The sequence below is a fragment of the Cottoperca gobio genome, chromosome 7, assembly GCF_900634415.1.
Source record: "Cottoperca gobio chromosome 7, fCotGob3.1, whole genome shotgun sequence".
NCBI classification, from domain to species: domain Eukaryota; kingdom Metazoa; phylum Chordata; class Actinopteri; order Perciformes; family Bovichtidae; genus Cottoperca; species Cottoperca gobio.
The window spans coordinates 20,858,070-20,880,809 of NC_041361.1; the positions used below are offsets into that span (position 1 = coordinate 20,858,070).

A 22,740-nucleotide genomic window follows, 5' to 3' on the forward strand; every position below is an offset into this window, starting at 1 on the left:
TCATGCTCCATGGCCATCTGTAAATGCTCAGAGTTGTAAGATCTGACTTGACCATGTTCGGGTTTCTCTGCCTAGTGCTTAGCTCTACAGCCATTCCTACCTTTCTGGTCGTATGGAATCTTTGACAGCTGACCTTACTCCCTTGTTCCTAAAAATACAAATTGGCAATTGTGATAAGGATGGAAAAAGGGGAGGAAGGCCTTCAAGGAGGAGCAGGAAGAGGTGGAACTTGTGGAATGATAGGGACATTGATAAGGAAGGAACAGTCACTCACATTGTTGGCTTTTTTTCCATAACTGAACACACATCTGATCCCATGATGGCGATGACGCTCTTGATAAGGAGTGTTACGAGGTTGTGCTGCATTTGAACTGTGAGATCATTATTTTTTTATTATGATGCTGAGCCAAACTTGGGATGTGTTGAGACTGACATAAGCACTGTGTGAAAAAAGTCACCTCCTTCATTCATGGGGTAGCCAACGCTTGGGGCTCCAGCAAAAAAGAACGTGCTATTTTTCTCTCTGAAAGCCCAAAGCAATTCTCTCATTTCCAGAAGTACTTGGAGCCTTTATTCTGTACCTTGTTGAAGCACTTTTGGCAGCAATTCCACTTTCTGGCCTTCCCGGGTAAGTCTCTGCAGGCTTCGTGCACCTGGACATCAAGCTGCCACCACCACTGTTCACCGTAGGGATGGCATTCGCCAGGTGGGGAGCAGGACCTGCATTTTGCTAGACATAGCAATTGGAGTTTAACCTTAACTTTGTCTCATCAGACCAGAGAACCATTATTCATGCTCCATTTTTGAAGTGGCTTTTGGATGAAATCCAAGCGTGCAGCCATATTCTTTTTCCTCTGGAGTGAATTATGTCAAGCCACTCTATCATACAGTCCTGATTGAGTGCTTCCTATGAACCCTTCTGAAGCTCTGTCACAGTGGCCATTGCTTTGTTGGTCACCACCCTGACTGAGACGGCTTATTGTGGCTGGACATCCAGCCCTATGGAGAGTCCTGGTGGTTCCAGACGTCCTCCTTTTTTACAATAATGAGCGGTGCTTCTGCTTCAGACATTCATAGCTATAGAAATGGTTTTGTAACGTTGCTCAGTTATGGCCATGACACAAATTGATTGTGGAGATCTTCTGACAGTTTCAGACTTCAAAGCTTAGTTTTTAGTCTGACACACACGATGAATTGTTGTAACCTATATATGCAGGTGTTGTCTTTCTAAATCACGTCCAATTAATAGAATTTGTGTGTCTGTATGTCCTCGAGAGGCTTATCTGCCGTTTCTTTTGATCTTGCTGAGTCACTATGATCTCATGCTCATAGACTGTTGATCACAATGTAAGGCAGAGGACACAGCACACACACACACATCACATTCACTCACGGTACTGGAACTTTATCAAAGTTCTCTTCTCTCTGACATCATCTTCAGCCAGGACATCATGTCACCTCCCTGTTTTGCAACAGTGCAACAATTCAATAAACAAACACACATCATGGGTTGTGTTCCAACGCGGCACTCTGGGCCCAGGGACACAGCCGTGTAGATCTGTGTGTGCACACAAGGCCATGCAGTGTTTGCATGTACACATCCCAAGTGTTGCAACCTGCAGGAAGTGTTGCTCAACTACAGCCGGGACAGAGAACATTTTTAGGTGTATTAAGAGCCCGTTTCTTCTCCTTGTGACTCTCAAGGACCATCAGGCTCTCAAACTGTGATTCTTTGTCCCACCAGACCTTATGTGTTCAGATCCTTTGTCTTCTCACTTTTGGCAATCTAAAGAACCGCTTTGTGTGCAGAACTCTCTAAAAGGTTTTTAGTCACTGCTTGTTAGAACGTTTGCCTCAGAGTTAGTGTAGAAGATAAAGGGACAATAAAAACCTTATTTGTCTTACATTTCTTTCTGGCTGTTCATTGAGTGACAGTGGATGTGGCCTTTTATTATGACTCCTCAAATTTTGCCCATTCATGCACTCGTGCGCACACATAGATTTACAGATATGGCCCCCATTAGGCATGCTCATGGTAGTTGTGTGTGTCTGTGCATCAGATCACTGTATCAGCGTCTTGACATTCTTTAAAAAACCTGCAGAATTTCTCAAATGTTTTTAAAATGCCAAACCCTAACCCTAACCCTTCTGTCATATAAAAATGCTGCTTTTATTGTCTTATTTATTTGTCTTTCTCTTTCCCACGATGCCCGGCTCCCCACAGAGCGTGACCTCCTCCAGTTCCAGTAACTTTCTCTCTCTCTGGATGGGACTGCTTCAAAGCTGGTTGATCTAGATTATTTTTGTCAAGTCATAGCTATTCAAAGGGAGTGCTGTACACACACACACACACACACACACACACACACACACACTGAAAGCGGCCTTTATGTGTGAGAGTGCAAGGGAAAGAGCCTTTGTCAGCGTTCTATCACCGTAGAGAAGTTTCCAGTTAGCAACACTGAACCCTCTGGATTCTTGTCTGCATGTGAATGGGCCCTTAAGTGTCAGCATAGTTTCGTCAGACGGCGTGTCTGCGCCTCGCAACAGGTTTCCAGCCACTGCTTGTGGCCAATGTGGCCTGAACATCATGTGTTCTACGGTTTACTAGAAAGCGCTCTGTTGAAAGCGAGCCGTCTTGTTCTGATGTTGCACACAGAGATAGGACTCTCACAGTTAAAAAACAAACAAACCTGAATACAGCTGAACTTCAGTGCTCATTCAATGACTAAATATCAGAGCTACAAAAAGCTCACATTTTACACCAACAGTTATTGTGTACAGGGAAATCCATGTCTTGAAAAATTCTCACATTCAAGAATCTTAAACTATATGTGTAAGTATTTATAAATAATACCAATCACTAAAAGTTGTTTGTTTGGTCATTTTAATTTTCTCAAATACAATAGATACAATATTACATTACATTACAGGTCATCTAGCAGACGCTCTTATCCAGAGAGACTTACTGTGAACTAACTACAGGGACAGTCTCAACTCAGGGTTAAGTGCCTTGCTCAGGGGTACAATGGTGGCAACCCTGGTATTGAACTCACAACCGTCCGGTGTTCTGTTTGGAGGCCGTACCACAAGGCCATCATCACCCGATACAGGAGATGGACAGATTTCTGTATCTGCTCACACAGCCGGATACTATCAGCATTCGGCCTGACATCAGGATTGCACATAGGATTAATGCAATGTGCTTTTAATACATGGCCCCAAGTTATTGAATTTCAATTAATCTCTAGCCCCATTTTGCCTAAAAGGAACAGGATGTGATGTATTCATTGTGCGTGTGGGTGTGTGTGTAACGTGGTCAGGGGGTTTCACCATCAGGGGATTTGTGTGTTGCAGCTTGTTATGGTGCAACACCGGAGCAACCGACAAGTCAGAGCTGATGAATAGGAAGCTGCTGCTAATGATCGTTAAAATGCTCCTTTCTCCACATGTAGTATTGGGCCATTTATCAGCCACAGAGATGGACCTACAGGCCCAGACACACACAGCACACACGCTAATCAGCTGCTTGCCAGTAGCCGTGGCAACCAACTGCAGAATCTCCTTTCCTGTGCCCCTCCACTATTTCTCTCTCTTTGACCATACTTTTGCTTTCATGAGCTAATCCTTCTCTCATCCTCTTTTTTTCCCTCCACGGCTAACGAAGAAAGAGAGCGTAAAAGAAAAGCAGGGAGAAAAAACAGTCAAGTCCTGAAAGAGCTCTGCAGGCCGCTGCCTAGCACCTGATTTCCTCTGGGAGCAGAGCAGAGATAAAGAAATAAAGGTGTGACCGTGTGAAAGGGTTAGGGAGAGAGTAGATAAAGACTGGGTTTACCTGCCAGGTGGGACTAGAAGACAGCAACAGTGCTGCCTTGACATGTGCATAGTGAGCTGAGTGGTAATGCCGGTAAATAAATAAAACAGGGGCCCCCTCAGGCATTCTGTCTATGGTGTATTGAAACAATGAAGATAGGTTCTCTGATTCTCAAGTGAAGAAGTAATGTTTTTGGGTAGAGAGGTAATACTTTAATGGTAAAGTCACTCTTTTTATTATATTTTGAATTATATGTACAGGAATTATGTCGCTCAACTAAAAAGATGATTTAGATTTTAAATAATGGTATGACGTGTGACCCCAGTGTATCCTGGTACCATTAAGACCCCAGTGCTGCCAATGGAAAGGTTGGGTTGCCATGTTGGATTTATTTCCTTTTCTAAGTGATGGGGACATTTAAATATGTCACTTTCAACACAGGTTAGACTGAAGCCAGCGTCCGATCGCAGCGATCTTTCAGTAAATATTACAGGTGCCGCAAGAATGACCGACCACAGACCACAGACCAGTAAGGATACTTAACTGCAGGTTAATGTATCATTTTGTATTAATTATTATTTATTGTAATATAGTTTATTCCTCTGTGGAGTTAAATTCCATTTTTGTCCAAAGATGATTCAAAACTCATCAATGAGCCACACTGTTGCCCTGGCTGACATGGTCCTTCATTTAAAAGATTTTTTGGACTCAGTCCCACATAAACCGTCCACATATGCTCACCAGAACACCAATTATGTTTTAATCCACGGATGAAAATAGTGCCCAACAAATGCAATATTTCCTCCTGTTTGAGTATATTTATGTTTGAATAGGAAGAGTTTTGGTCTTGCAAACAGTAATTGTATAAATCTACTGTTGAACTAAATATGTAAGCAAGTACATTCACTCTAGTTGAAAGAACAGTTAATTATTGATGATTAAAGCTGCTATACCTATTTAATAAGTAAGATATTAACATCAGACAATAGAGAGCTATTGACACCCAAAATAATGTTGAACTGTCCACAGGTTTACAGGATCTTTCCTTTGCATCCCTCGACACTACCACACACTCACACATTGTTTCATTATGTATTTACGGCCCACTGGATGCTAACATGTCTTGAAATGTCCATTTAACAGCTGTCAGTCACCATCACAAGGTATTTTCCTGTTCTACACCCACATTCCTCCGGTGTTCTGGAAACAAAAGGTATTTAAGATTGAAAAAAATGCTTTATAACATTGACTCATATTTCGTTATGTACAGTATCGTGTAGTCATGTTACGTCATTATTTACTTCGACGCCTTTGTGGCTGATTCCAACCGCTTTACTTTAATGCAACTCAGTCATCGTGATGCTTAAGAGCAACTTTGCTCCAGTGCATATTTTAACCCAGCCTTGATGCCATCTGTGTAATAAGTAGCATTAATGGTTCATTTTGGTTTTATTGCTATCATGAAGGCCAGTTTATCTTTTCTGAAAACGTTCATGTGCTGTATCAAGGCCTGTCTGAAGTCGAGGTGAGGTGAAGACAAATATTTACTCTTCCTTGGCAGCTTCGTCACATGCAGACAGTAAAGACAGAGTCCACCCAGTTATTAACAAGGCCTTGGTAGAGTAGTTTAGAGGAATGAGACCGTGGGTTGAAGGTTAAATTCTGGCCTCGAGTGAACCTTGTAAGAGAGTTAGAGTCCTTCAGTCAGGCATTTGTGTTGCACTCAGTTGCATATTTACACATTCCTCACATCCTACTCACTGACTCGGAGCATTCACTCTACGTGTCTCATTCTCACTGAGTTTCTCCAATATTTGACTGTAGGTGTGTTTTTATTTAGACCATGAATGAAAAGAGCTTCTGTGAGACCTGCGTGGCCCCTGACAGCTCACTGCCCTTCACATCCAAACAGCAGTGACTGCTTTAGGCCGTGTTCTCAACAAAACTTTGCCAGTGAACAAATATGGTGTTTCTTTTTCTTCCAGTTTTGGTTCCATTCATGGCTATAATGGATGTTTTTTGCTCAAATGGAAGACCAAACTATCAAGAGCACTTTAAATATAGTCAATATAAGTTATATTATTATTATTATGCCTTATGTTCCCTATATTTAGTTGTATCTTCTTTAAGTTGTCTTTGTGTACTGTGTTTCATCCTTTTATATTCTTGTTCATCGATCAGTTGCATAGCCCGTCTTGCGCTCAATAAAGCACTATTATTATTATTTATTTATTTTTAACTGTCACAAATGATGTAGTTCCACATTTAAAAAGGGCCCAGTAATTTCCTAAAACAGCTGGGCACTGTAGTTTTAAGCAAACGTCACTCAAACAGGAAGAAAGTGTGATTCTGTCGGGGACTATTTTTAGCTGCGGATTAATACACATTTGGTCCTCTAGTGAGTATTTCCAGCTGCTGGATGGTTGGATTGACTCAAACTTAAATTCTTTATAAAATCTTAATGAAGGAGCATGACATTCAGTGCAACAGTGTGGCTCATTGATGTGTTTTAATAGTTTTTGGACAACAACGGAGCTCTATGGCACAGAGGAAGGATATACATCAGCCTTTAGACACACACTTATTAAGACTTGTTGGTTTTGTCATTTTATGGGATTTATTGCCAATAACAAAACATGTGGCTCTAAAGAAAACTACGAGCCATGCTTTTACTGTAACCAGTTCTGTACCATTATATTGCACATATGTTACTGTTGCATTGACACACATGTTGAGCTGCGGATCAGTTTCGGGTAAAAGCTGTAGCGCAGACCACAGAAGTGAGGGCACCTCCGCACCATCTCCCCCTTATCTTCCACCAGCACATTCACACCTAAAGAAATGGTAGCTGTAAAACGAAGATTTCTTTCCTTAGAAGTCCTACTCAGCATTATATATTGCAACAGACATGACATGACGAAGTGCAAAACGAACGCTCCCATCACCCTCCCTGCTACATGTATGTTATTTAGTAATCTTAGTAATTCTGTAACTACATAGTCTCATTGCTGCTGTGTTTCCTGAGCACTCGGGGACCCGTCAGTTTAATTCTTCATGTTTTAGTCCAGTGGTCCTCTGGTGATGATGATATCACCACATCAGGCAGCGAGAGGAACTAGACTGCATAGTTCTCTTATCACAAATCAGAATGACTCAAAAACTCCCGGAATGACGCAGGAAGGATACTCCTACGCCCCGGCCCCCTCCCTGACTTCTCACAAAGTAGGTTTTGACATCTTTTCAGCTAATCATACTTTACATCATGGGTCTATAAGTCAAATATGTGTTAACTTTACATGTTATATTCTTGTATTTCATCTTCAGTTGCCTGTCAGGTTACAGATGAATAAATACATTTAAAACTCTTTTTTATAATAAATAATACATTTAAATAATCAGATTTAAATACTTTATCATCCATTAAGGAAATCCAAGTGTGGTGATGGACGAGTAGACTGCGCTGAATAACACTTGAGTGTTGGCTGTGTTCTCCTCTACGACGCTTTTGCTTCTGCTTCAATGTGTTTCATTATGCAAATGCACGCGTTCATATTTCTAGCTCCACTGGATTAAAATGGAGGTTCATCTAAATTCACCCGTTGCCGTGGTGAATTGTGTCATCGGGGCTGATTGATGATGGCTTTTGTTTTCACTCGCCCTCCATGTGGTTAACACGGGGTGAGGAGTTTCAGGATTAGTCCAAGGTTAGACAATCATATCCTCCTACTTTATTACTCTGCGTTTCCTCCCTGCATTCCTACTGTGACTCACTCCATACCTCTCTGTCCTTTCACTCTCTACATCCTGTCTTCTTTCCCCCCCCCCATAAAACCTTCTGTCCCGCCTGTTGAACCCCCCTCTGACTAAGAATCTGGCATGTGAATTAGTCATTTTCACATTTGTTCAGATGATCAGCTCTGAAGAAGCCTCACAGATGATGTGAAGTGAGGTGACAGTTTTGAAGTGTGGACAACATGAGCATCATCCGTGGTGGCTCCCGTCCAGCTCAGCTGATCTGCTGCTGTGTTTGTATACGAGCTCTGAGCCTGACTGGCGCCTCCGTGTGGCCGGAAGTTAAAAGTGAGTGCTCAGCAGCTCATTTCCAGGAAATGATTTCAGTGGGTGGCAATGTAGGCTTGGCAATCTGAGGAAAACTGTGGGAAAGAATGTCAGCAACAACAACGGTCCTCCATGGATCTGCAGCAGCACTGCTGGGATGGGGAGGGAGGGGAGGTGGACATTTTAGAAGCAGTAGTTTCCGTGACCGGGTCCTAACGCTGAATATAATGGTGGAATTTTCCTTTAATCAATGAGATCTTGTTGTTACTGTGCACAGCCTCGATGTAGGTGGCTTTTTTTTAATTTGTTTTACTAGCCGTGATGACACTTTACCTGTGCGATGATTGCTGAGATGGAACTTCCACAAGCGACTACATGTGTGGGTTGTGACAGTCATACAGAAACCCAGATGTGGGCGCTCAGCAGCCACCGGCCTCGAGACCTTTACAGAGGGACTCTACCGGACCCTCTAAACCTTTTTTATTTTATTTTCAGATTTGAATATATGTCAGAAGCACAATGAACCATGGCGTTAACCCTTTCCTTTCCCCTTTTTTCTCTCTTTTTTCACGTCCACCAGGAGCGCTTTGCCGAACTCTTCGGGCAGGACGCGGCGGCAGAGAGCCGGAGGTCTCAGGAGAGTTTCAAGAAGTGGCTGCTGGCAGGGATGACCCTGGTGACCGGAGTCGTTGTGGGCTCGCTCCTCGCCCAGAAACGCCTGTGAAGACAACCTTCCTAACACTCCTCCGTCACTCAACCTGCACACAAGTTAAAATGAAGGTCCCATTTGTCTCGTCAGAACTGCTGATGATGTTTACACACACACACACACACACATACACACACACACACACACACCCCTAAGGACTAAGAATTCTCACATGTTGAACTTTTGAGAAAAAGACAAGAGGAAGAGTTACTAGTATTCATGTGTTATTCCACCTCGATGAGAATATGTGCGATTATACAGAGACAGACATGTAATTCTTTCATTCACTGAAGCGATTGTTCCTTCTATTCCTTTCTGCACTCGTTCTGTCTTCATGTTTGTGTACATTAGTTTTAACAAATTTTTGGTTTCCCATGTTCGCCCTCATAAAGACACTCAAACTGACTGCAGTCTTGGCAGATATAAAGAGTCAGTGTGTTACGGGCCCGGGCTGCTCCATGTGTCTCGTCCCCCACAGACAGCTCCACAATAGCTTTGTATGTGCCATATGGAGAGTGATGGCAGGGGAGGATGTAGCACCTTCCCGCTGAACAACTTCATAATCCATAGTTGACCCGTCCTTCATGTGTAATGGTTCTGTACGAGTGCTGAAAGAGAAGGAGTCACACAGATTTTAGTTAACGAAACACGGGAGTCTGAAACTAAATTCCTAACTCCTCTGCTTGTTCGTGTTTGTTGATGTGTTTTGTTTTGGTGAACCATTAAACCCCCCCCCCCCCCCCCCCCCTGCCCCCGCTGCTCTGCGCGCTATGGTCACACTTGGCCGCGACTCGACCTGTTTGTGTTTAGTCAGCCCGCAGAGTGCCAGACCACTGCGTGCGGCAAGTCCTCTGAATCCGTGCAGTTCATACTGCAGAGCCTCCATGTTTACCGCACAGTAGCTGAGGAATGCAGCACATACTGTAGCAACGCGTACAACAGACCGAGCGACACATGAGACTCTCCAGGGTCGGATATCTGGCTACGTTTTTATTTTGGCAAGACTTTATTTTAACCCCCCTATTTAGCATTTATAAGCAGTATATAAACGTTTAATAAATGCTTTATGAAACAGTAAACTAGTGTTTATCAAAGTGTTTGTCAACAATAATAACTTCTCTATGATGCATCTATAACTGGTGTACAAACAGTAACTAAATGACTGACAAAAAGATCATTATTTAATATGATTACACACCTTTACAGTCTGATTTTAGACATTTAATAAAGTAATGATCATTCGCAGGCAGGTTTAGAAATAGTCCATGTACTACAGGGGTTTGAGAAATATTTCATGTTGACTTAAAATGTAACACCTAAAGCCCGGCCGATACTGACATTAATATTTTGGAGTTTCTAAAGTCAGATAATTGAATCGGCGACAGCTCGAACATAAACAAGAAATCTACTCAGAGGCTCATTTCACTTTGTGCTGACAGTGACACTGTCTCAAACCTAGTTTGGCACTTCTGCTCTGCAACTGTTTTTAATTTATCAGCCCACTTGCACACTGATAAACGTATCTGCCATGAGGTAACATCAGCCGATATATTCAGAAGAATTATTGTTATTCGTTCATTTTCTGTTCATAGTCCAGTTATATGCCAAGTTATAATTGTCGGGAAAAAAATACATCAATAAACACTTGAAATACCCTTATGTTGGTTTACAACTACATTATGGTGCGTTGTAAACTATTTATTTATTGTTCCTGGAGCTGCAAACATTCAGTCAACTGATGGATAAGTCAACAGCTTTAATAATGAATCAATAATTATTAAGAAAAAATGACAAATACTCTGGTTAAATGTGAGGATTCGCTGCTTTTATCTAATGTCATGTTATATAATTGTAAATTTAATATCTTTGGGTTTTGGACTGTTGACATTGGAAGACTTGATTTAACAGACATGTTTCTCTGTTTCTGACATTTTATAGACTGATCAAAAGAAAAAAAACGGACAAAAAAAGTAAGCGTTATTTGCAGCTATAACTGTTTATCCTGCTCAGTAGGGTTGAAATAAAGTGTTATCATTTGCGTGCTAATTTTGCAATAAAATCTTTAATCATGTGGTGCAATGCTCAAACAGGAGGTTATTTTTCATCTGTCCTCATTCAATAATCATTCCTAATATTTAAACCATTGGTCAAATCTTACATTTATCGGTGACGCAGTTATGCTTCATGTGAACATCACAGCCTTTTGAAGATGTATGTAGCAAAGTGGTGAAGCAGCTGAGGAGACAGTCAGTTCTGCATCAGATGTTATTTGAGTTTAATTAGAAATGTGTCTGTGTAGAACTGTCAGTGGCTGTTGGACACACAAACCTCACATCTCATCTCACACATGTTCACTCCAAGTTATCCATGCATTGCTCTCACAGTCCTCCTCCTCCGTCCTCCCCAGACACTTCAAATCTGTCAATCTCCATCCTCCTCCTCCTTTCTCCCCCTCCATCCAGCTCCACCTCTTCCTCTGCGATTCCCCCGGCTGTCACTGCACCTAGTCACGTGTGTCAGTCACAGCTGGCCCACCTGCTGCTGCTGCTGCTGCTGCACACAAACACCCCTCAGCTTGTAATGCACACACACCTGCTAGTCACATGCAGTGCGTGAGAGTCGGGGAGAAGGAGCCCTCGTCTTTGTTTCCGAACATCTTTCCATCTTTAATTTGAAGCTGGAAGTCGGAGGAGTGTTTGTCGCCTGGCGTTTCACGCACCAACAACTGGCAGCTCGATTAATTTACTGGGAAGGGAGGGGAGGTGGGAGCTACTCCTCCCTATCCCCAGTACCCCCACCCAGTGCTTTAATCTTGATCTCTTTCCAAATACTGTCTCCAGCTAACACATGTCCTGGGTTTTCATGTGTTAAAGCAGCTCCATAAAGCACAATACAGGCAGGTGCCATTTTCTCTTCAAAGAGAATTAACATTAAAGTGGGAACACCACCTAAATTAAGAATTCAAGTCGGTTAGTTCCATGGCCGAGGAAAGTTCAATTAATATCAGTGAACTCATGTTGATATTGGAGCTGCTCTCTCTCTCTCTCTCTCTCTCTCTCTCTCTCTCTCTCTCTCTCTCTCTCTCTCTCTCTCTCTCTCTCTCTCTCTCTCTCTCTCTCTCTCTCTCTCTCTCTCTCTCTCTCTCTCTCTCTCTCTCTCTCTCTCAAGCCAGAAACCAGAGAAGTACTGCTGCGTTGAGCTCGGAGGTTTCCTCAGTGTAAAGTCCAGCTTCTGACCGGGACAGACTGGTGTTTCTTTTGTAAGTGTTCACACTGTCAGCAGTGCAGACGCCACATTTTTGGGGGTAATTGTATTATTTTTAATTAATTACGAGTAGGAACTCACACTTGTGATATCATCAAGTATAAAGTGTGGAGCTGCTCCACAGACGATGCACAGAGACCCACTGAATGTTTGTTTTCTTTTTTGTACCCAAATGATCTTTATTCTATTGCAGTGTTGTCAGTTGTGAATCAGAACATGTAGCATACACTCACAACATTCCCCTGGCTGCTCTGTCGTCTATAACTCACAAGTCTATGGAGCACTTCCACACTTTATACTTGATGACATCACACATTTGAGTGTTCTTCTAGTTTTTGGAGAGTTGTTCATGTACACTGTATTTTGGACTGCCTTTTATTCTAGGAACAAGTATGTATTTGCAAAATGGGCGTAGTTCCCCTTTAAAGCAAAGGACTGTAAGAAATATACAAATAAAATCGGGACTTCGGCATGCAACATCCACGTCTACATCGTCGGTGCGAGGGTCCAGCTGCTCTCGTCTCTCTTCATCCACCTCTGCTCCTTTTCATCCTCATAATTCACAGAATCATGTACATCTCCAAACATTTATGGATTTCTCTTTCAAAACTGATTGTTACCTTTGGAAAAATGATTTCACCCAATAAAAAAAACAACTGCATTGACTATTGTTGAGTATCCTCTAAACGCTCGTGTCCTGAGCATCTTATTAGCCAAGGTCTGCTCTCATACATTCCAGTACAGTATAAATATATTTTTCTAGTGTATGCCCCACTAAGAAGCTGCTCGCAGGCTTTTCTCTGCTGTTCCAGCCCCTCACTCTTAACAAGTCCCCCTCCTACACATTATGTGAGCGTATGTATTTGTGTGTGCCTGAATTTCTGTGTGGCAAAATGTTCTTGAAGGAGGCACAAATGAAGTGTGACAGCATTGGCACGACTACATATATATATATATATATATATATATATACAGTATATCTCAAAAGTGAGTACACCCTTTAGATTTTTGCAAATATTCTGTTATATCCTTTCAGGGGATAACATTATCCTACTGAAACTTTGATATAACTTAAAGTAGTCAGTGTGCTGCTTGAATAACAGTATAGATTTATTGTCCTTTGAAAATTACTCAGTACACAGCTGTTAATGTCTAAACAGCTGGCAACAAAAGTGAGTACACCCCATAGTGAACATGTCTAAATTGTGCCCAAAGTGTCAATATTTTGTGTGACCACCATTGTTATCTAGCACTGCTTTAACCCTCCTGGGCATGGAATTCACCAGAGCTGCACAGGTTGCTTCTGGAATCTTCTTCCACTCCTCCACGACGACATCACGGAGCGCACGGATGTTGGACACCTTGCACTCCTCCACCTTCCTCTTGAGGATGCCCCACATGTGCTCAATTGGGTTTAGGTCTGGAGACATACTTGGCCAGTCCATCACCTTAACCTTCAGCTTCTTCAGCAAGGCCGTTGTCATCTTGGAGGTGTGTTTAGGGTCATTATCATGTTGGAAAACTGCCCTACGGCCCAGTTTCCGAAGAGAGGGGATCATGCTCTGCTGCAGGATGTCACAGTATATATTGGAATTCATGTGTCCCTCAATGAAATGCAGCTCCCCAGTGCCGGCAGCACTCATGCAGCCCCAGACCATGATGCTGCCACCACCATGCTTGACTGTAGGCAAAACACATTTATCTTGGTACTCCTCACTAGGGTGCCGCCACACACGCCGGACACCATCTGACCCAAACAGGTTTATTTTGGTCTCATCAGACCACAGGACATGGTTCCAGTAACTCATGTTCTTGGATTCATTGTCTTCAGCAAACTGTTTGCGGGCTTTCTTATGCATCGGTTTCAGAAGGGGCTTCTGTCTGGGGCGACGGCCATACAAACCGATTTGATGCAGTGTGCGGCGTATGGTCTGGGCACTGACAGGCTGACATCCCACTTCTGCAACCTCTGCAGCAATGCTGGAAGCACTCGCACGTCTATTTTTGGAAACCAACCTCTGGATATGACGCTGAGCACGTGGACTCAACTTCTTTGGTCGACCCTGGCGAGGCCTGTTCCGAGTGGAACCTGTCCTGGAAAACCGCTGTATGATCTTAGCCACTGTGCTGCAACTCATTTTCATGGTGTTGGCAATCTTCTTATAGCCAAGGCCATCTTTGTGAAGCGCAATAATCCTTTTTTTCAGCCGCTCAGAGAGTTCCTTGCCATGAGGTGCCATGTTGTCCAGCATTCAGAGAGAATTGTGCCCAAAACACCAAATTTAACAGCCCTGCTTATCATTTACACCTGAATCCTTGTAACACTAACGAGTCACATGACACCAGGGCGGGAAAACAACATCATTGGGCACAATTAGGACATGTTCACTATGGGGTGTACTCACTTTTGTTGCCAGCTGTTTAGACATTAACAGCTGTGTACTGAGTAATTTTCAAAGGACAATAAATCTATACTGTTATTCAAGCAGCACACTGACTACTTTAAGTTATATCAAAGTTTCAGTAGGATAATGTTATCCCCTGAAAGGATATAACAGAATATTTGCAAAAATCTAAAGGGTGTACTCACTTTTGAGATATACTGTATATATGCTAGTTATTTAAACTGATTAGAATAGTGCGTTAGCTTAGTAACATATTTAAGAAAATCAGAACTGATGGCTTTTAAACATTATTTATATTTGGTGTAAAAAGCATTGTGCCCCTTCAAATGGCCTTAAACTCCATCTTTGCATTGATGTGCATCATCATTCGTAGTTTCTTTTAGGATTATTGGAGAAAATGCAAACAAAGAGGATATTTTCAAAAAGGTTAAGTCTGTTGTTGGCCATAATGAGTACACAATTAAAGATGTTCAATGGTCTGTTTGTATGTCTTAGAATGACAGTTGTAAAATCTTAAATTACGTTGAACCTAATAAAACCAATGTTGGAAGATGTACCGAGTCTGCCGTGTCTTTTCCAACGTCTTGAAGAGTGGCTGGCTGCATGACAAGATGCTCATTAAGACGTGTTAAATATCTAAAAAAAAAAGAAAGGTAATTCCGGAAGAATAAATCAACTTGAAAGCACAACTGATGCGAGGAAATGGGAATTGTTAAGTGGGCATCTTAGTTTAGTGTGTTGCTGTTTGGAACATGAACGCCTGCAGAACATCTCAGTACCATCCAACTAGTAACACCTCAATAGTGAAATGCATAAGTGGTAGAAGTACTCAGAACCTTAAAAAGCAATACAAATATGTAAAATGATGAAAAATGAAAGTTGATGTTAATACTTTAAACATGTATGCTGCATTGAAATATATTTAAAGTTACAATCTCTTCTCACAGATGGTGTAAGTGGTCATTTCAGGTGTTTTTGGATCTCACGTCCCAGAGTGTGTAATACTGCAAATACCAGAGCTTTCAGTGGGCCAGTGGCCATTTATTGCTAAAAGAACTTACTTACAGGCTTTAAGGACCTGATAACAGGGCGTCTTCTTTATCACTGAATGCAAAATGCTGATTAAATCTTTTGTATACATTTTAAATTAAAACCTGTAAAAGTAACTAGTCGTCAAATAAATGTAGTGGGGTAAAAATATCTCCCCTGTACATAGTGGAGTAGAAGTTACTTTCCACCAAGGGTGAAATGTAATAACTTGTAAGCACCCTCCTGAAACCAACAGTCTCAGTTTTAATTACTTTTTTGTGCACGGCTTTGCATTTGAAAAAGAAATACGACCAAGGCACTGCAGAAGCAGGCAGATTGGCAGTTGAGCTCCAGATAATAAAAGAGTTGGACAGAGGCATAAGCAGAACTTTATTACTATAATAAGGTTAGATCAGGACTGACATGAGGCTGCAGTGGTTAGAGAAGAGGCCCCTGACTGACAGAGGTGAATCTGCTCCATCTTTTAGTGGTTTGACGGTTACAATGCAACATTCAAAATGAGACTGACTTAAACAACTGGAACAAATCTCTGCAGTGACAGGTCTGGACACTGTGCCACCTCAGCCACGGCCTCTCTACTTCCACTGGCCCTTCTCATAGTCCCAGTTGGCCGAGAAGCCCTCAATGGGGTTCACCCTCATGTCCAACATCCTCTGTACCTGTTTGGCCTGCCACTCTTCGCCAAACGTCCTGGGAGGTGGAGGGTACACTGCAGAAACAAAAGAATAGAGACACAAAAGTGTTTTGTTGTTAGGAGTTTAAGAGTGCACAGAGAAAAGAAAACTGACCTGAAGAGAAAACATGACTGCTTTTAGTCCCATTCAGAACATGGGATAGTGGTGCACTTCAGCCTCTTGTGGCCCAAATGAGAATTACAACCAAAATAAATGCATAAACTTAAAAGATTATCCTGGGAAATACATTTTGTTCACCTGTTAAGTGTTTTCTCTCCTGTGTTTATGACTTAAGAGCCAACTTGGATCAAGTTTCTCACTTGCCTCAAGGCTTCCAGTGAGCAGTCCTTTTGACCTGTCAAACACTGGAGAAGAGCATAAAGCCACTTCCAGTGCTCTGGTTGTGTGCAAGCTGCCTAACTAGTATGGTTTTCCGATAATTAAAAAAGGAACAGAGCCATCCCTAATATTGTTAGTGACAGCTGTGCTTTTTCTGCTATAATAAGTGAAAATGTGTGCAGTGAAAAAGATCTGTGTGTGATGTTGAGGCAGAAAGGGTCTCCTGTTCTTAGCCTCTTGCATTGTCATTGTGTAATTCACAGTGCAAGGGCAGATTTACCGTAGGCCGACTGCCACAAGACCACCAGGCCAGTGATGCCGAGAACGATAAAGATTCCCCCTGTGACAGTCTTCCACTCTGCTGACGGCTGCTTCATCTCTGCGAAGGTCTGGCAGAAGGAGAGCCGGTACACTGCAGGAGGGGGAGAGGGGAAGTCAGAAGAGATGGAATATTTCTCCTCTCTTGTCCTGCACTGTGTCACTATGGTAAGATTCCTTGGTATGCACGGCTACTTAAAGTATCCGCTGAATATATCGAGTCAAAACTAGAGATAAAGTTTGAATAGTTTTTAGTGTCCTGACTTTGCATATCATGGCCCCGCTATTTCGCCACCTTTCCCGTCTGAATCCAAAGGCAAAATGAAACTGAATAATAGGTGGTGAAAGTCTAGTGATACGGCTTCAAAATACAACACCAGATGGTTGTGAGTTCAATACCAGGGCTGCCACCATTGTGCCCCTGAGCAAGGTACTTAACCCTGAGCTGCTCCAGGGAGACTGTCCCTGTAGTTAGTTCACTGTAAGTCTCTCTGGATAAGAGCATCTGCTAAAGGACCTGTAATGTAAATGTCTTTGGGCGCACTAATGCTTCCCCTTCTCTAGTTGACAATTCATTGCATTTTATATGCTCATCATTAAGTTTTTTAAATGTTCTTGATCTGAAAAGTTAACAGATAAATGTAGGAGAGTAAAAGAGTACAGTAATGCATTACCCAGAAATGTATTTGAGTAGATCAGAATACTGTGCTTTTAATTGAGCTGTTGTCTATGAATATTGAGAGCATTCATTCATTTTAGGCACGTTTTAAAGCTTGTGATGTGGGTTTTTGGGTCCAAGCCTGCGAGTACAGAAGAACCTACACGCTATCTTCTCCTCTTTGCTCAGCTGGCTCCAGGGTCCTTTCTCCTTCTGCTTCAGGCTCTTGTCAGCAGCAGTCAGGACATCTTTGTAGGGTTTGTCAGGCAGAGGGGTTTCTTGACTGTCCAAGTACATCGGCTGAGACATGTCCACCATCTCGGTCACCTCTGGATGGATGGACAAAGACACTTTGGGAACCAAATAACTGCTGCAACAATGTACATTTTTAAAACCCTGGTTTAGAAAATGATTACATGTTGGTCAAACACAAGAGCCCCAAGGACCCTGTGTCTACTATGGATGCCTAGTCATGATGGTACCGCAGCGCCATCTGCTGGTTTGAGGCCACTTCAGAATGAGGCCTGATTACTGGGAGAGAGTTGCATAAAGTGAAAACACTGAATGATTGACTAATCCAGATTGGTTTATTTGAATCCAGTTTCATTCATCTTAACCTACTACTGTCAACCTTTACTGTGTTTTTGTACCAATTCTAGCAGACATCTACAATGTCCAGGTATGCTTTTTTGATCAAATATATACACCGGTGTACCACCAAATTTTGCCGCCCATCAGAATCTGTGATACTTTTAACTACACAACAAAAAAGTGCCAATTAGGATAGATCAGATATTGTCAAGTGTTAGTCCTCTCAAAAACGTATAACTCCTCTGTATCTACGGGCTCAATGTTTTCCCTTACATACATGTAGGGAAGTAGCGGGATTCTTTGTCAATTACATGATCACCCTTACATCTAAAAACCATAAAGGTGCCTTTTTTGGTAACGACTGTTATCAAAATATAGTATGCTGTAGTAGAAGAAGTATTCAAATCCTTAAGTAAAAGTAAAAATACTCTGTTACAAGTAAAAAAAAGTCCCACATTGAAAATATTACTTCAGTATAATCAGGAAAATTAAATGTATGCAGAACCTTGTCCTCTGTGACTTTTATACTATTATATCATTAGATTTTTTTTTACTCACGCATTAATCGAAAAGCAGGATTTCACTGTTGTAGTTGGTTACGGTGGAGCTCTTTTTAAACTATGTTGTATAGGACTGCAACTAATGGTTAATTTCAGTCTGCTGAATATTTTCCCTATCATAATAGTTCCAAATGTATTTGATGAATCGGCTAATCATTTCAACTCTACTTCTATACAACGTTGGGATAGTTTTATTTATGGCGAAACCATATTTATTAAGCTTTTAGTATGCAGAAATCTTAGCAAGTTAGCTAGTCCTAGCTAAGACAAAGTACCTAGCTAATGATCAAATAATAGTAGGCCTAAAGTAAAAAAAAGTCCCTAGCATTGAAGTACAAAGTAGCATGAAAAGAATAGGCTACCTCCCATATGCATGTAGACTTACAGGACTTAAGTAAATGTACATTTTTCACCACTGAAAGTATGTGAAATAGTAGGCTATGATAAAAACGTTTGCAGTAGCAATATGGCCGAAATTCCTTATTGGGTCATTGGGTTGAGTGTTTGGTCAGAATTTGTGCAACACATGTAGTTTCACTGTAGCAAGGTGCCTTGAGGACACGTTTCAAGAACATCCTCACCTCCCATTCTTTTAAAGTGTATCCATCAAAGATGTCCTACAGAGGAGTTTACACTCCAGAACCAGTAAGTTAAATGGCGGATGTAAAAAACAAAAAAACATCGGTGACATGTTACCGTGAGTGTGGCTCGCCATCCTCGCGCTGCTGGTAGTCCAGGCCACTGTCGCGCGACTGACCACCAGGCTTCCGACGCGTCCTGCAGTCAGGCGGAGCATCTAAAAACAGGTCAGTACAAGTCCAGGTTTACATTGCGTTAACACAGGCATCGCTTTGAATTTTGACTAATTATTGGTCATTACCGTCTTGGTTAAATAAACAAGATTGGACAAAAAATAAAAACGTAAAATAAAAGATGGGGTGTAAGAGAACAATAAGGTCAGCAAACAGTCAAATGCTTCAAAATCCTATTTAAGAATGATAAAGAGGGTGAGCTACTTTTAGTTGAGCGTGACTAGGTTTTCAAAAGCACAAACAGAACTATATTGTCTTAGACAAATAAACCGTCCAGTGAAAGATGAAACATTTTGTCAATTTAAACTAATTAAGTAATTAAATTCAGCTGCTGCAACTGGTGCAGCTGGCACTATGCTGCCTTCAGGTGCTGTCGGAAATCATTAAAAAAGTAGTAATGTAGCTTGAAAATCTCCCATGACATGAACCCTACTTCCCATCATTCCACATTAATGTTTGATTGCTGGATTGTACAGTTCATTTGTCAGATAGTTTTTCTGAAGCTAATTTTATTATACATAAAACGTATTGTTGAAAGTACTTTTCTTTTTTTTCCTGTCTCTTTGACTAATAATTTTGTTTATGTTTACAGCTACTAACTTTGGACAGTAAATGCAAAGCCCACCTACAGTATTATTTTGTGACAAAGTGAATTGTATTGTAAACTGGACAGAAGCACTGAAATGCACAACAAGTTGTATTTATGACTCTCTGAAGAGCACTTAGAAACAGCAATAACCACAACCAACAGTTCATCAAGGCAAGTTATTTTTTAACTATTGTACACACGCAAATATGTACACCCCATTAACATATAACGATTATTTTCTAAATTGCCCATTATGTTTTATGTTGCAGAAGTGTAAACATTGAATTGGCCATTGATTCTCTTTTAAAAGCAAACAGTGGACACACTTGTCTGTCTGTGAGCTGTTATTCACAACAGTGAATAAGAAGATCCTATTAAGTGCTTTATAAAGGTGACCTGGATGAATGCCAAATCCCTTCTTTTCCAGTCTGGCCACCTCATTACTGCTAAATATACTGCAGTATATTCATATAATGAATTACAAAGCAGCCACTAGAATTCAAGTGCAGAGGTGCAGCAGACCTACACGTAGAGGCTAGCAGGATCAATAACTACCTGTTCAAACTAAATGTGACCTTTTGATCATTCAGATATGATATGTGAAAATTAGGGATTCGCCGATCCGATACTTAGTATTGGTGTCGTTCCGATACTGGCCAAAATCTGATATTGGGGGTAGTATAATCCGATATGATATATTTGCCTAAACTATCTGTCAACATCTGTCATTGAGGTGTAGGCTGCATTTAGTGCTGAGTATTTTTGCTGGAATTATAATTCCTTTGTCATTCTAAACACTCAGATTCAAACGTTTGCACATAGTTGCACTTTAAATTTCAATTTGAATGTTTGAATAGTGTTGACCAATAAAAAATGCTGCTAAAAGTTTAGATAAAAAGAAGCTGTTCAGGCTATGATTTAAGTTTCCAAGTAATATTAATAGCACACGCGCGCGCGCGCACGCACGCACACACAGCAAATGAATATTGCGGAAATTGGCATTTAGTCAACTCCGACTTTAGAGTCCGAGCTGACCTTCTGAGAGAGGCAGAAGTAAACAGAAACATTTAACCTGTTTTACCAACACATCAATAAGGAGCAATACATTTAAAAAAAATGTAAATGTTTTGAGAAGTCTTTCTAACAAGATCATGCTTTTTATTCTGGAATAGATAGTGCAGCATCAGGTTTGACGTACTTCATTCTGTCTCAAGAGCATTTTTTATCCCCTTTTTCTAACAGCTGCTGCACATTTATGCACTTCTAAAAATCTCTCAGCCTGATCTGTGTCATGATTTCCAATCTTTTCTGCACGTCCGCCACTCTCCCTAGCTGTGTGGGGAGGGGGGGAGTCTCATCCCCTCAACTACTCCATGCCAAAAACTATTATAGTCTGTTTATTTGATTCTGCAAAGACAAGATACTCACGGTCGTTGTACGAGAGTGAAAGTGCAGGATTAGTAGATGCAACAGCAAAACACCAAATGTTGATAGAAAAGAGCTGCTTAGGACGTCTTTCCCGTTTCGTCTCTGCTCTTTTTATCGCCACAAAACACCAAGCAGGAACCAACTGGTGGGCGGGTGAGAGAAGCTGGATAGGCAGAAGAGGGAGAGGGAGGGAGACGCGACAAGTAAACAATCTAACAAAGCATGTGATAGGACTGGCAGAGTGAGAAAGAGAAAGTGGGTTGAGTTTAACTGCAGATCACAAAGATATTTTCTCTCATTTCCGTCTCATTCACCCTTCTCACTGTGCAGACACAGCCGAGACGACGGTGTGGCTTTAGGTGAGGTTAAATCAGGGCACAGAGGGGACTATATTTTGCAGTGGGTGGGAAATGCATGGCAGAGTGTGCGCATGCGTGTGAGAAAGTGAGAGGAGGTTTGTGGAAAGAGATACGTTGCAACATTTTACTCTAACTAGCTCTCTGCTCCACAAGTGCAGGTTCGCAGCAGGTCAACATTATAGATGTTGGCGCTGAGGCGCGGACTGCCTGCGGGAGGTATGTGGTGCAGACACAGGGCAGCCAACTGTCAGCAGCAGCACAGCAGAGACGGGAGGAGATGGGGAGGAGAAGGGGAGGGGCGTCTCAGGGGTCGGATCAGGACAGACTTCTTCAGAGAAACCCCACACTGCTTAGCTGTGTGAGCTTCCCAAAACACACAGGGCCATCAAACATACGCCACAGTCATTCATTCCAATGTTTTAATAAAATACACTGCTATTCGTATTTGTCCACTGGGAGTATCAGGCCCTATGCTGGATACACTATTATAGATCCCACGTGCTTACGTACAGGCTACGCGAGACTACACTCTCAAGCGTAGGCTGCTGTTCATGCAGGAGTTGCCGGTGGAGAAAAAGATTGTCGGGTTGTCCAAGGAAAAAAGACCAGTCAAACCAGTGTGCTTGGTGTGTTCACGGCCCCTTTCAGTGCTCAAAGAATACTATATTTGGCGCCAGTATCAGACGCATCAGGGCAAAAATGATAAGAACTTGCGAGGACAACTGAGAACAGAGAAGATAAATTAATTGTTAAACAGGTTTCAGAAAAACAGTGGCCTGTCCTTGCCAAGAGATGAGCTATGTAGTTGTGAAAGCTAATCTAGTTTAGCTAACGAAATAGCATCAGCATCAAAGCCATACCATAGATCAGGGGTCGGGAACCTATGGCTCACGAGCTCTTTCGATAACGCGTTATAGCTCGCATACAATTTTGAGCTGACAATGTTTAACAAGTAATAAATAATTATACTGTGTCATTTTAAAGTAAAACATTTAGCAGCAGAATTTGTTTTAGTTCTCCCCTCTCCTTTCCTCCACTCTGTCTCTGACTGTGTGCGCACGTGTGTGTGTGGGTGGGCCTTCGCGAAACAGCTGAGGAGAAACTGCTCAAA

At 41.8% G+C, this 22,740-nt stretch overlaps 2 protein-coding genes across 7 annotated transcripts in view; one reads left to right on the top strand and one right to left on the bottom strand.

Annotated features, from left to right (window-relative positions):
- The window catches only part of bcl2l1 (BCL2 like 1), a 29,264-nt gene extending 16,757 nt beyond the window's left edge, over positions 1 to 12,507 (top strand). The window contains exons 3-7 of one of the 5 annotated variants that reach the window (XR_003832479.1): positions 2,225 to 3,784; positions 4,256 to 4,343; positions 6,878 to 7,036; positions 7,722 to 7,894; positions 8,454 to 8,590. Coding sequence is in view for 1 of the 5 variants with exons in the window: in XM_029435080.1 (XP_029290940.1) it covers positions 8,454 to 8,597 (144 nt within the window). In the remaining 4 variants the exon portion in view is untranslated. Of the gene's footprint in view, positions 1 to 2,224; positions 3,785 to 4,255; positions 4,344 to 4,957; positions 5,028 to 6,877; positions 7,037 to 7,721; positions 7,895 to 8,453 lie in introns of all 5 variants that reach the window. The other 4 variants (XR_003832477.1, XR_003832480.1, XR_003832478.1 and 1 more) reach the window with 4 other exon arrangements.
- A 3,144-nt stretch (positions 12,508 to 15,651) lies between these two features.
- cox4i2 (cytochrome c oxidase subunit 4I2) lies at positions 15,652 to 21,514 on the bottom strand. Of its 2 annotated transcripts, none has more exons than XM_029436416.1 (5): positions 21,271 to 21,514; positions 19,138 to 19,237; positions 17,455 to 17,619; positions 16,595 to 16,726; positions 15,652 to 16,010 (listed from the first exon to the last, which is right to left on the bottom strand). In XM_029436416.1, exons 2-5 carry the CDS (start codon positions 19,235 to 19,237, stop codon positions 15,877 to 15,879), a joined length of 531 nt encoding a protein of 176 aa, XP_029292276.1. In that variant the 5' UTR covers positions 21,271 to 21,514; the 3' UTR covers positions 15,652 to 15,876. The 2 variants fall into 2 exon arrangements, with proteins under 2 accessions (XP_029292276.1, XP_029292277.1); XM_029436417.1 differs by lacking the exon at positions 21,271 to 21,514 and adding an exon at positions 19,322 to 19,519.
- Positions 21,515 to 22,740: the final 1,226 nt, after the last annotated feature.